This window comes from Fukomys damarensis, unplaced genomic scaffold, assembly GCF_012274545.1.
Source record: "Fukomys damarensis isolate Sample0158 unplaced genomic scaffold, DMR_v1.0_HiC HiC_scaffold_16, whole genome shotgun sequence".
NCBI classification, from domain to species: Eukaryota; Metazoa; Chordata; class Mammalia; order Rodentia; family Bathyergidae; genus Fukomys; species Fukomys damarensis.
In genome coordinates, this window is record NW_022900928.1 from 110,307,977 (window position 1) to 110,323,514 (window position 15,538).

General features: G+C 33.0%; 1 protein-coding gene across 1 annotated transcript in view; it reads right to left on the minus strand.

The window, feature by feature from the left end:
- Kansl1l (KAT8 regulatory NSL complex subunit 1 like) overlaps positions 1 to 15,538 on the minus strand; it is a 110,462-nt gene that overhangs the window by 64,940 nt on the left and 29,984 nt on the right. The window contains exon 3 of the mRNA XM_010616055.3: positions 8,622 to 8,763. Within this exon, the coding sequence (XP_010614357.1) occupies positions 8,622 to 8,763 (142 nt within the window). The remainder of the gene's footprint in view (positions 1 to 8,621; positions 8,764 to 15,538) is intronic.

Here is a 15,538-nt window from a genome sequence, read left to right on the forward strand (position 1 = left end):
AGATCCACATCCACCATGGACTAAGAAAAATGCAGTTATATAAATTATTACTGGGAAGTTTAGATTTCTTTCCTTAAAATAATTTATTCTAATAATCATTATAAAACATATAGTTCAACTTTTTAATAAAACACTTAAACATTAAGTATAAAGTATTACTTAGAATATATACAGAATATTAAAATATCCTTTCTCAAGACAAAGGAATGTGAACCAAATTGTCTACAAATAAATATGCATTTTATTTCGTGGGTTTTTTAGTTTGTTTGTTTATTTTGGTACCAGGGATTGAACTCAGGCCCTAACGCTTGGCGAGGGAGTTGGCAGAAACACTGAGCCAAATCCCCAGCCCTAAATATGAATTTTAGTCATCAATTTAACTGGGAACCCACTTTCTTAAATCTTTCCAAATCATTTTATACTTGACTAATTTTTAGAATTCGACTTGTTATAAAAGTGTATGTAGTATTATATTTGTTAAAAAATTATTAAAGAGAACAGATTAACTGGTGATTTAAAAAGGATTAAGAAATAATTAAAACTGAAGGTCCTGTAAAGGAAGAGTAAACAATGGGAAAAAATAACTATGGTGATTAAAAATGAAATTTCTATCAGGAAACTTCCTCAACATAGTTTTTCTCAAATCTAACAGACCTACAAGCATAAAGTTTTCTGTCAATTCTTCTATCTACCTTCCTACAAATACCATCACCAAATCCTACAAGATACTAACAGTATTCATCACTTTCTTAGTTTCCTGTCCCAGTCTTGTAGGACTCTCATTGTGCTCCTCTGATTATCACACTACTTTGTCATTCCTGACACTGATTGTGCTATTTCTTTCTTCAGCCCTTATTGGAATGCTTTGTTGTGGTTCAATCACCTCATCAAGAAAATTACTATTTACCTTCTAAAAACCTGAAATATCATATCACCTCCTTTTCTCATTTTCTCTGAACCTTCTTTCCCTAAATAGTCTCTTTCATGCTTTTTCTACATCCTAATAAAACATGTCTCACTGGACACAATGACATCAAGTTTGGACTATTTATAGCTTCTGTCTTCTTTATCAAAATATAAATATATGACACAGACTAAAAAAATATTAATCTTTATTAATGTGCACACCTTAGGTGAAACAGAACTAACCACATAGTTCAAGCACTCTGATAACCTCCCTTCACACCTCCCTTTTTCTTTTCAGTGAGATCTGTCAATTTTATAATACTGTATTTATTATCTTCCAAGGTCCAGAGTCTCACTATGTTGAAAGAAGTTTCCCAGAAAAACAAAGCTACAACCATATATTTAGCAACATTTAGATTAAATAGGATTTCATGAGATTGCATGAGAACTCTTTATATCATTGCTTCTATGGGAAAATGTACTTTGAATTTCAAGCAGCCTATAATTTTCCATACTTCAAGATTTAAGCAGCCTATAATTTGGGGGAAACAATGTATTTTTAAGCTTGGGAAATAGAACATTAAAATTCCCTTGGTTAGAATTTAAATAGCATTTATTTATGTAATCATTGCTTAATTTTTATCCCCATTAAACTGAAATCCCTGAAAATGTAAGAACCTGGCAAGTTTTTCTTCACCACTAAATAGTCTGTGCACATGTTAGACACTTAATGTGAAAGAATGAAGGTGAAACAGAAAATAAAAAAGGAATCAGAGCAGTACAAATTTTATCTAAAAATTTTTGCAGTATTATAACAGATTTACTGCCATTTTCATTGAAACCACTACAAATCTAATTCTTGGAAATCTGCCTTCTTTAATACTTGATATTTCCAAAACCTTTGGAACATGTCAAAATAAATGTCCAACGGAACTTGATAATGTATTGAAAAGTTTATATTTATCAAACTTCCTACAAATCAAGCACCTTTTGCCTTGAAAACTACAGAGGAGAGAATGTTTAAAATCATGATCACTTAGGCAGTTACTGAAAACATAACTGTCAACAAATATTTTCCTCCTCCCTGTGTGAGAGGGGGAAGAATTTTGGTAATTCTTATAGGTATGATCTGAAAAGGCACCTCAGCTTGTTCTTCAAAAACCATACTTCTATTTGATTTCTTGATGATGACCATTCTGAAAAAAGGAACCCTTCTACATCACAGCTGGGACTATAAACCAGTGTAACTACTATGGAAATCAGTATGGAGAGCCCTCAAAGGAGAATTCAAGGTGAAATTAGATAGTAACTTGAAACTGTAGGAAGAAGTGAAAGTCTTAATAAAGGTAAATACTTGGGTAATTATTAAATCCAGTTTTATTGTAACAATTTATGACTCCATTTGTTTTCTATATGATTGAAGAGACTAATATTTAAAAGAATTATTGACTTGTGTTTTGGGGCATATAAAGTATAAGCTTGTAATTCTGTTACAAAAGTCTAAAGGAACAAAAGATTTTGTATGTTTTTAAAGTTATTCTGGTATACATTCAAAATAGAACATTCTAATTTTGTGAAATTAAAAGTAATCCCTGTGCTAACCACAAAGAAAACAGCTACAGAATATACACAAAAGGAAATGAAATAGGAACCTTTCATTAAAAAATTAACTAAAGCTTCCCTCCCATCTCCCCACTTCTTTCCCACTCATCTTGCCACCAATCCTTTTTTGTCCAACTTTCCTTCTTCCCTCCCTCCTGTTTTGCCTCCTTTCCACTCATCTTCCCTCCCTCCATAAAAAATCAACTAAACAGAAAAGATTAATGTAAGAAATGAGTCACAAAAATGCAGAAAACAAGAGCAAAATGACAGAAGCCACCCTTATCATTAATTACTTTGAATGTAAGTAGATTAAATTTTCCAATCAAAAGAAAAAGATTGGCAGGATAGTTAAAAATACATAATCCAACTAGACACTGTCTAAAAAAAAAACTCACTTTAAATCCAGTGACAAAAATGAGTGAAAAGTAAAATAAATGGAAAGATATTCCATGCAAATAGTAGTCCAAAAGAGAGTAGGCATGGGTGTACTAATGTGAGACAAAAGAAGCCTTATGTTAAAAAAAAAGGGTAAAAGAGACAAAGGACATTATATTAATAAAAGAGTCAGTACAATAAGAAGATATAAAATTATAAATATAATAGAAGGAAAACTGATTGAATAACTCAATAGTTCTACAATAATAGTTGGAGATGATTTTAATTTAGTGCATGGCGAAAGATAAGGGTCTAATTTTAATCTGTGGCAGGTTGGCATCCAGTTTTTCCAACACCATTTATTAAAGAGGCTATCTTTCCTCCACTGAGGATGGTCAGCTCCTTTGTCAAAGATGAGGTAGCTGAGTACATCTGCATTTGTTTTTGTGTCTTCCAGTCTGTTCCACTGATCCTCAGGCCTATTTCTTTGCCAGTACCATGCTGTTGTTACCACAGTGGCTTTGTAGTATAGTTTCAAATTGGGAATTGTTATACCTGGTGCCATGTGTCTGTTGCCTAAAATGGCTTTTGCTATTCTAGGTCTCTTATGGTTCCAAATAAATTTTTGGATTCTTTTTTCTAGTTCTGTGAAATATAGTGTTGGAATTTCAATTGGCATTGCATTGAATGTAAATAGCAGTTTTGGTAGTATGACTATTTTCACTATGTTGATTCTTCCTACCCAGGACAGGGGATATCTTTCCATTTTTTTATATCCTCTTCAATTTCTTTTTTCAGAGTGCTGTAGTTTTCAGTGTAGAGATCTTCTGCTTCTTTTGTTAGATTGATTCCTAGATACTTCATTTTTTTGGATGCTATTGTAAAAGGAATTGTTTCCCTTATTTCTCTCCGTGAGTCTGTTATTTGTGTATAAGAAGGCTACTGATTAAAGATCTAAATATTAAAACAGAAACATTAAACTTGCTGTAAGGTAAGTTAGGCAGAACTCTGGAAGACATTGGTATAGGAAAAGACTTTATGAACAAATCCTCAGTAGCACGGGAACTAGCAGATAGAATCAACAACTGGGATCTCATCTTACTAAAAAGCTTCTGTACTTCAAAAGAAACCATCAGAAGAACTAAGAGACAATCTAAAATGTGGGAAAAAACTTTTACCAGCTGTTCCTCAGACAAAGGACTATTATCAAAAGAACTCAAAACAATCAGCCCCCCGAAATATAAAGACCCAATTCAAAAATGGGCATCCGAAATGAACAGATATCTCAAAGAAGTAAAAGCAGCAAGTAAATATATGAAAAAATGTTCCACATCACTGATCATTTGAGAGATGCAGATGAAAACAACACTGAGATTCCACCTCACCCCACAAAGAATGGCTGCTATCAACAAATCACACAATAACAAATGTTGGCGGGGTTGTGGGGAAAAAGGAACCCTTCTCCATTGTTGGTGGGAGTGCAGACTGGTGCAACCACTATGGAAATCAATATGGAGATACCTCAAAGAACTTGAACTGGAGGTTCCATTTGACCCAGCCATCCCTCTGCTGGGTATCTTTCCAAAAAAACTAAAAGAATCATATCACAGAGAAGTATGTGCACCCATGTTTATAGCGGCACAGTTTGTAATAGGTAAATCTTGGAAACAGCCCATTTGCCCATCCGTTGGAAACTGGATAAAGAAGATGTGGTTTCTCTATAAAATGGAATATTACTCAGCCATAAAGGACAAGAAAATAGATTCATTCATAGGAAAATGGATACATATTGAAGATATACTCCTAAGTGAAATAAATAAGTCACACATGTGTAAATACCAAATAGTTTCCCTGGTGTGAATAATATGCAATAATACACAAGATCCTAATAAGATTATTGACATTTAGAAATGGGAAGAAAGGAGCTAAAGGTGTAGGGAAGGTGGGATGGGTAGGGGAAGGGTAGTAAGGGAAAGGAAAAAAATGTGAGAGAATGAAAAGATGAAAATAAAGTGTTTGTAGATGGGGAGGGGAGGAGAGGGTGAAGGGAGGGCAGGGGTAAGGGGAAAAAATGAGAATCAAGACTTGTCATGTAGAGGTACAAGATCCCAACAATGAATGTAACTATACTGTATCCCTAAAATGTACCAATAAACTCAATTAAAGCTGAAAAAAAAATAGTTGGAGATGACTATAGCAACTCTTAATAAAGGACAGAAGTAAATATAAGCAGGATTTAAAACAGTAAATTAGCTGGATTTAACAGACACATACAAAAAATTTACCCAACCACAGCATACACATTCTACTAAAGTGTACATGAGACATTCTCTGGGAGAGACCATATAATAGGCTACAAACTAAATATCAAATGATGTAAAATCAAAGATATCTTTTAAAATGTGTGCCTCAACCACAAAAGAATAAGGTCAGTTATCAAAAACAAAAAATGGATAATTCACAATTATGTGGAAATTAAACAACATACTCTCAAATAACTGATTGAGTAAAGAAAAAAATCTCAAAAGAAAAATAGAAAATACTTACAGATGAAAGAAAACAGAAATGCAATATACCAAAACTCATGTAATATAACAAAGTACTGGTAAAGGGGGAATTTTTAGCTATAAACACATTTTTTAAAACTCTGAAATCAACAACCTAACTTTACAATTTAAGGAACTAAAAAATGAAAAACAATCTAAACCACAATCTAGCAGAAAGAAAGAATAAACATCACAGTCTAGATAAACTGACAGAAAATGCAGAAAATCATTGAAACTAAAAGTTCTTTCAAAAGATAAACTGATGAGTCTTTAGCTAAATGGACTGATATCAAAGAAGACTCAAAATGTTAAAATGAGAAATGAAACTGAGGACATCACTACTAATTCTAAAGAAATAAAAGGAATGATTTGAGTAAAACGAACAATAGTATGTAAAAAACTTGGATAACTTAGAGAAAATGGACAAATTCCTAGAAATACAAAACCCATGAAAACTAAACCACAAAGAAACAGAAATGTTGTGCAGACCTGTACCCACACCAGTATGGATGCTGCTATGGTTCGGCTGTGGAACGTCCACCCCCATGACTCATGTGTTGAAGGCTCAATCCTCAGTGCAGCAACCCTTGGAGGAGGGGCTTTGTAAACATGATCAAATCCTGAGAACTCCAGACTCATCCATAGGCTCATCCACTGATGCATTCATAATTTGATGGCATTATTGGAAGATGGGGAAAATTTTAAGAGGTGCACCCCAGTGAGTGGAAGTAGGTTACAGGGTGCATGCTTTGGAGGCTTATATATATCTTGACCCAGACCCTCCCTTCCTTCCTCCCCTCTCCTCCACTGACCTCTCCCCTCTCTTCTCTTCCTTTCTCCTTCCTCTTGCCCTCTCCCTCTCCCTTTCTCTCTCTCTCTCACCAGTCTTCCCTCCCACACTCTGCTTCTTGCTGTCAGGAGATGAGCAGCTTCTCTGCCATAGCCTTCTACCATGATGTAGTGACTCACCACAGGCCCAGAAACAGTGGAACCAGGGACCATAAACTACTAAAAGCACAAAAACAAAATAAATCTTTCTCCCTTTAAGTGATTTTCTCAAGTATTTTGTCACAGTGATCTAAAGCTGACTAACACAAAGACTGAATGAGTAATCAAAAGCCTGGCAAAGAAAAGCTCTGGGCCCGATGGCTTCACATTTAAAAAGCTAATACCAATCCTTTTCAAACTTTTCCAGAAAATCAAAGAGATAAGTATACTTTTTAATGCCAGCACTACTCTGATGACAAAGTAAAGACACTACAAAAAAAAAGAAAATACAGAACAGTATCTTCCTTTAACATTTATGTAAAAATCCTCAACTAAAAATTAGCAGGATAAATTTAGCAGCACATTAAAAGGATTTTAAACCATGACCAAGTGGTATTAATCTCTAGGTTATAACTACGGTTCCATATAAAAACTGGTTAATGTGCACCCATGTTTATAGCGGCACAGTTTGTAATAGCTAAATCTTGGAAACAACCTATTTGCCCATCCGTTGGAAACTGGATAAAGAAGTTGTGGTTTTTCTATAAAATGGAATATTACTCAGCCATAAAGAGCAAGATTTACTGACATTTAGAAATGGGAGGAAAGGAGCTAAAGGTGTAGGGAAGGTGTGATACGTAGGGGAAGAACAAAAAGGGAAAAGAAAAAAATGTGAGAGAATGAAAAGATGAAAATAAAGTGTTTGTAGATGGGGAGGGGAGGAGGGGGTGAAGGGAGGGCAGAGGTAAGGGGAAAAAATGAGAATCAAGACTTGCCATGTAAAGGTACATGATCCCAACAATGAATGTAACTGTACTATATCCCTAAAATGTACCAATAAACTCAATAAAATTTAAAAAACAAAACAAAACTGGTTAATGTAACAAACTACGTTAACAGAATAAACGGGAAAACAACCAAATGATCATCTCAATGCAAAAATATTTTCCATAAAATTTAACACTTTCATATGCATATGCATGTTTGATGTGGTCTCACTATGGTGCCCAGGCTGGCCTTGGTCTTAAATAATCCTTCTGCCTTATTCTCCCAAAGCAGCTGCAAATACACATAGCACCACAGCCACCTTCAACACATTTTTTATGATTTTTTAAAAATCTGATAATCTAGGAATAGAAGGAAACTACTTCTGTATAATAAAACTATATGTGTAAAATATATAAAAGCCCATAGAAATATCTTCCTCAATGGTGAAAGATTAAAGGATTTTCCTCTATGATCATGAAAAGCATGCCTGTACTCATCACTTCCATTCAACACTGGAAGTTCTAGTCATGGTAGTTAGAAAAGAAAATAAATAAGCATTCAAACTATAAAGAAAGAAGTAAAATTATCTTTTTTGGGTGATTTAAGCTTATGAGTAGGAAACTTTCAATTTTTCACTAAAAAAACCTACTAGAATGAATAAGTGTAGCAAAGTGGCAGGATATAAAGTCAACAAATAAAAATTAGTTTGTATTTGTATATATTTAAAAATGAACATTGTGAAAAGGAAATTACAACACAATTCCAATTACAGTAATATCAAAAATAATAAAATGCTTAAGAATAAATATAGTGAATATTTAATGAGATTAAATACTTGTACAAGTAAACTATAAAATGTTCCTGAAAGAAATCAAAGACATACATAAATTGAAACACATCCCACATTTGTGAATTAGAAAATAGTAAAATGCTGATACTAACCAATGTGGAGATGGATATACAATATTATTAATATATTAGAATGACTAAAATGTTACATAAAAATGATTTAGATGATGAATTTTGCTATGTACATTTTGCCAGAACAAAAAAATTGGGGGACTGGGCATGTTGGTGCACAGCACTCAACAGGCTGACACAAGAGGACTGTGAGTTCAAGGCCAGCCTTGGCTATAAGTTTGAGGCCAGCTTGGACAACACCGTGAGAACAAGCTTCAAAAAAAAAAAAAAAAAAACCAAGGAAATATATTAATTTCTATTAACTGGAATCCAGTAAAGAAGTTCCAAATTACTCAGAGCCTAGTAAAATGATCTTAGTAAATACAAAAAAGGTTTTACAAAGATAGCTTCAATTTATAGCAACTAATGTATCAAAATTCTTAAATAAATTATTACATTTTATAAAACTTTATAAAAGTATTATGTGTGATGAAACTAAAACAATAACAATTTTAACAAAAGTAAAACAGACAATACCTTGGAGGCACGAATCTGCCTATGAACATCTGTTAGTTGTTGGATTTTGTATTCTAGCTCTGAAATCTGGGCTTGAAGCCAGGTCCATCTGCTGCCAACTCTTGCTCTGTCTACAAGCCACTTCCATTCAGTACTACAGTTACTGTGAATAAGAAGAACAGTGTTAGTCAAAGCACAAAGCCAATGAAGATTTCACAGACTGCTTAATAACTTCCTTGAGTCCTAGCATAAAATCCTACTTCCTTTACAAAACAGCTAATTACATGAAAAGAGAATGGCAGATTGACTTCTTACCAAAGAAAAAGATTAAATTTCCATGCCATTTCACTCACAAATAGTTGTTTGTATTAGCATTGTGTACCCAGTAGTAAGATAATCCTTTTGCAGTCTAATACTTCGTTAATGGTAAACACTTAGATAGGGATCAGCCAGCAAAGAAAAGTAAACATAAATGATAATACCAACACCATGTAAAAACTGATACATGAGGTCTTATGTGAACTAGATAGCAAGCACTGGACAAACCATATCAACTAGATCTAGATCCATGTAGCAAACTATACTGTATTCTATGTAATTTTATGTAATTTTCAGCGACTAAACCAAGCATCACTATTAGTTAACTTCATAAAGTCAATTTAAAGACACAAAAATATTAAAATATGAAATTTCAAATAATAACTATACCAAATATACAGGTCTTGAGAGATACTAACTATAACAATATATAATAACATATATAATAACTATACCAATACAATAAGTATACCAAATATACAGGTCTTGAGAGAGTTTTAAGATAAATGGTTTGTTAAAAATCTGATTCCCAGGATTCACAACCAAGAGATCAAAATGAAATTATATAAAGCCATTCTTTCAAGTACATTCGTAAATAAAAATGGAATCCTTGCTCCTTCTAGTTCCCCAGCCATTTGGCAAGGACACTGTTCTATTCCATAGTCTGTGAGATTACAGGTTAATTACCTTATATGATATTTCAACCACCTTAATTAGAAAACAATTATTTGGAATTATAGATGATATGTGCATGTGTGTGTTTGAGCATGTGTGTATATTACAAATCGCCAAGGAAAAATAGGGAAGAAATTGATGGGAAGTAACTATTTAGTGACAAAATTTCACTTAAAAAATCTAAAAATCTATTTATTGTCAAAGTGAACCACAATATAAATTACGTACTTTGAGTTCTAATGCGTCAACAAAGGTTCATCAATTATAACAACTGTACACCGCTCTGGTGTTAGATGTTGATAGTAGAAGTTGCACATTTGTAGGGATAGGGGTATATGAGAACTCTCTGTACATTTCACTCAATTTTGCTGTGACCTAAAATTACTCTTAAAATTTATTATTTTTTAAAAATACATCTAAACATAAGGCTGTATCTTTCATATTACACTTTAGCCAAACACTTGTTTTTAGAGATTATTTGCTGTCAGATAAACAGAAGGCAATTAATGTGGCTTTACTGTATATAATTTATGCATTATAACAAGATTTTATATCAGTATATTAAAAGGTTATTGATAAAAAGATTTTTATTGCACATAATGTGATAAAAGATATATGTATTACAATTTCTCTTGGTATCATTATTCATTTAATAGTCATTATTGTGATTTTGTAAATTTGACACACTAGAAAATCACTTTCATAGATATGGTCAAAATGAAAGAGAATGCCCAATTAAAATTCATTATTCATAGATAATATTTAGTAACACAGAAGCTAATTATAAAACTTAGGAAGGCAAGGACCATACCATACAGTACCTTGTACATGAGAGGGTATAGAGTTTGAATTTTAATGCAAAATGTAAACTATAGCCAAAGCAAAACAAATTTGTTTTTTTAAGCACTTGTCAACTAGGTGAAGAAAGCATTATAGCAGGATATGAAATGAAATGAGGAAACCAATTAAAATGCAACTAAAACCATCTAATTGTGGTATAAATAGTAGGCCCCAAATATTTCACTGCTACTCTACATTTCCCAACCTTCTTTGCACTTGGATTGGAACCATGTGACTAGTAATGATCAATAGGCTGTGAACAAAAAAGGACATTGTCATTTTCAGTCCATCTAAGGATCTTCAAAACCACTTGTACAAATAGTATAGCTAACAAGACCATACTATTATATTTTAGTAGGAAGAAGATCATAGTCCAAACCCCAGTGGATTTTCTGTAAGACACTATAGACCTTTGCTGAGTTAAACCACTGAGATTAGCAGGCTAATTTTTGACTCAATATAATCTATTCTGACTAAAACACTGAATATGAAAATGGTTTGGAATGGAAAGAGGAGGGCAGCCAGGCGTGGTGGTGCACGCCTGTAATCCCAGCATGCGGGAGGCTGAGGCAGAAGGATCACTGTAAATTCGAGACCAGCTTAGGCTACATAGTGAGTGAGTTCTAGGTCATTCTCAACTACATAGTGAGACCCTGTCTCAAAAAACAAAACACACACACACACACAAAAGAGGAGGACAGATAAAGTAAGAGGGTGAACTCATTTCATTTTAAAGTTAATGGGCTTGCAGAAGCACAGCATTGAAGTAAACATGAGACAATTAAAATAATCTTACATATTCATTGTTTTCCAGTTGGAAAATTTACCAGTAACATGCAGTTTAGTATGACTATCAAGTTAATAATCAAATATAATAGAAAAAAATATTCATTTCTTCTTCATTTTGAACTTCTGGTAAAGATATTCTGATTCTGAAATGAGTATTAAAAATTATTTTCATGTTAATACATTCTATTAAAATTACACTTACAAAAACAAATACAAGATTAAATTTAAGTAAACAAAATCATGCCAAAACCTTGTGATGTATGAGATGAATTATGTATCTCACATTTTAATAAGAGTGAATAAAATGTTTGCTATGCTTAAAAGTGGTAGACATGCTTGCCACTAAAAATGCTCCCTTGCTTGAAATGTTTTCTTTAAAAATAATTATGGTTGTAAACATGTAACACATGAGCTAACTTGCTGAAAGGAGATTAACAACTGTGGTATCCTAAAGGCAAAACATAGTTTGCATAAACAATTTATGTAACCAATGATATAATGACTAGTAAAACATGTAGTGTAACCAATCAGAATATAGCTGATGGAATAGCAAACCTGTAAGATTTGAGATATACCCAGAGTATCCAAAGAGATAAATTAGTTTATATGTCTAGCCTGCTAGACCATTAAGAACATTGACTTCCTGCATCTCTCTGAAGTGTGCTGAACTGATCACAGACCATCACATGCAGTCCATGACATGCAGCTCCTACCTCTAGTAAAGAGCAGGGCAAACACATCTGTGAGTGGAGACTACCTAGACAGTGAGAGAACAGTCAATCCCCAAAAGAATAGCAAATGCCTTCAGTCACCATGTTTGCTTGATTGTAGTCACCACTTAACTTGCTAAAGCAATTAAGTACAGTTGGTCAAGTAGTTTTGAGAGCAATTTTTTTGAATCAAATACTTTTTAACATTTTGAACCTACATCTCTCTTTGAAATGCAGTTCCTCAAAAAAGCCAGAGTTTCCCAATATTTACAATATTACATCTCAGATTACCAAGATTTCAAGAGATGCATAAAATAATCATAATTTTGCCTTTAATGCATAAAGACTTTGTCAGATTACTAATATAATGAATTAACTATGACTAGAGATCAAAAGAGAAGGTTCAGTTGTAAAAAAATGATGATTCCAAGCAAAGTAAGATTTGTCCTAGAAAAGATAAATTGGGCCTACCTTCCCTATTAGGAATTGCTTGCCCAGGAAAAGCTTATCCTTCCCTGGGTTTAGATTGGGGTGGGCAAACATTTTCAGTAAAAAGACAGAGTAAATGTAGGCTTTATGGATTACATGGTCTCTGTAACAAATACTCAACTCTATTTTTAGCATAAGAACAGCTACAGATAATACATAAATGAGTGGGTATAGCTGTGTTCCAATAAAACTTTATTTACAAAAAAGAGAGGGGGCCAGATTTGGTGCATGAGCTGTAGTATTCTAACCCCTGATGCAGATCATCTTTTCACATGAATCTTCTGCTTCCCAAGGGATTATTATTTCTTTTGACAATGTGCCTGTGCAAATGTTTTGCCAATATTAAGATTTTCTTATTAATACTGATACTAATATTATATGAGAATATAAGTATTGGAAACACTTTGTTTCAGTCTGTACCTTGCCTTTCATTCTGTAATGCTATTTCGAAAAGCAAAGGATTCTAATTTTGATGAAGCACAAACTTATCAAAAAATTTTTATTATTATTTTTGTGCACTAAGAAACTTTGCCTAACACAAAGTCACAAAGATTTTCTCATGTTTCTAAATTTTCAAGAAATTTTAGAGTTTGGTTTTTCGATCTATGATCCAATTCAAATGATTTCTTTGTGTATGGTGTGAGGCAATTTTTAAAAATAGGAAATCCAGCCCTGAACTATTTGTTGAAGAGATTTCATTTAGCAGATAGCTCCATCTCCTTACTATCCTTTATTTCCTAACCTAACTTGTAGTTAAGTCTGATTATGTGACAAAATTCTTGACAATAAGATGTGAGCCAAAATAATATGTGCAACTTCTGAGTCTTGATATTAAAACTGACTGGATGTATCCTTGAAATCACTAGGAGTGAAAATGAGATGAAGTTCTTAGGGAATCAGTTTCACCAATGCAAATAAGAGCAGCATCCTAGGAGATAGCAATAGGTCTCTCTTAAAACCCCTTGAAATATATCTAATTCTCAATTGCTAAATGAGATAAAAATAAATTTATATATTTATGTTTCATTATGACAACTTAATACATACCTTAATTAACAGATCCCATCTTCAAAATTATTTTATCCATTAGGATCATTTAGGTTAACAAATTCATGTTTAAAGTGTTCATTGTCTTTAAGGAGATTAAGCCTTGACATAAGTTAATAACTTTAATATTCTATCACCTAGCTGTACATACATGTACTCATGAAACAAAAAAGGAATTCACAATTAGTTGTGAACTCTAGCAATTGTGGCATGAAGATAAACCAAATTAAGAGGTGAGGCTTAGGATATCCAAGGACAATGACACTAGACTTTAAAAAGCCTTTTGAGAAGCAAATATAATTGAAAGGGAATGACACAGCTGGATCTTTTATGCAAGCGTACCTAAGAATTCTGGCAGAACCCACTGTGTCCACTGCTAAACTGAAATTTTTGATATTAGTTTAGAATTCACACATCAGATAAACAAATTTAATTTTCCTACCATCTGTCTCTGCTATTAAACTTTCTACTCCAAAGGAAAAAAAGGAGTGGGCGGGGGGGGGGGGCCCTCCAGTGACTCTACAGTTAGCACCTTTAAATAGAAAGGATTTTGCAACTCAAATATCTGTTAAATAATCTTAATTATTCTTATATAACACTGATCACTGACAACTACGGATACATATTTTAAAAGGGAATAAAATATTTACTACAGAAACAATTCAATAAACAGTGTATGTTTATGTGTATGTATATGTGTGTGTGCGTAGGTAAACACTGTCTCCTTTGTTCAGTAAACCTGACAACCAGGTAGTGTTTCCAAACTAAATACTGTAAAACAGCTGAGCTAAAAGAAAAAGCAAAGCTAAAATCTAGCGAGAGATCTGTATTCCATGCTCTGGAATTACAAATCTAAAACCTGTCAGAGGAACATCTTTTTCTAAGGCATACAAATGGGCTTAGTGATAGCTCTCTCTAACACTGTAATGGAAGCTGGGCATGGTGGCTCACACTGGGAATTGCACTGAAAAGAAAGATAAAAGTTAATTAAAATTACCCTTGTTAAAAAAAATTACACTTGTTACTCAAAAAGATGAGTACTAAGATCAAGCAGAGCATTTCTTCTATTAACACCCTATAGTATGTGCATTCTTAAATAATCTTACGTTCTAAAAAACAAAAATAGCTGGATTCAAGGTGATAATAGTGCCAGACAACACAAAACCTATGAAAGCATAAAACCTGAGACCTTACATAATTCTTATAAAAATATTTTCCACTGGCATTTGTACCTAAAATAAACCCAGGTCATCTTTTAAAGCTTCACATAATGGGGCTCATGTTTCTTCGATGTGGGTATTTAGAGCCATTCAGTTCTAATAGAGAAAAATTCAGTAAAAATTTAAAATAGTATCTGGAAATACCCTCTACGTTGCACTTGCGAGGCAGGCAGGGCACCACTGAGCTAAATACCTGGCCCCTCAATTTCTTTTTTTAACACAAGAAAAATGTCTTCAGAGCTTAGGCAACTGAACTTCCAGCCTCCTCAGATGTTTACAAAGTGGAATATACAGCAGTTTTTGAAGTCAGTAAGCCAACAACTTACTGAGCTATAAGAAGGTACTTCTACAGAACTTTCAACATTTTCTTTATGTCTTTATATATTGCTAATACTTTCATTTTAGTTGTGACAAAGCTTGACTGTGATCAGTTCAAAACAGGAACGTATCTGAAATGGCTTGGGAAAAATCCAAACCAAATTTCATGTTCTATTTATATCACTCAATTATCTGGCAAATATACAAATTAATTAACATCTTAAAATGTTGTAACAAAACCACATACATTTTTATATCACCAAGCATGAAATGTTAGACTTTCAGCAACTTTAAACAAAATCGTCCTAATTTTTACATATACAACTTTTAACTATTGTATTTCCTTTTTTTCTAATTTCCTTATATTTTCCTAATTTTTACATACACAACTTTTAACTATTGTATTACTAAGATGCCATCAATTTTAAGATATACCACCAATTTAATAAAAGAATGCCTGATTTGGGGAAATAATATATTAATTATACAAATTAATTATAAGGTACATTTCACTATTAGAAACATTAAAAAC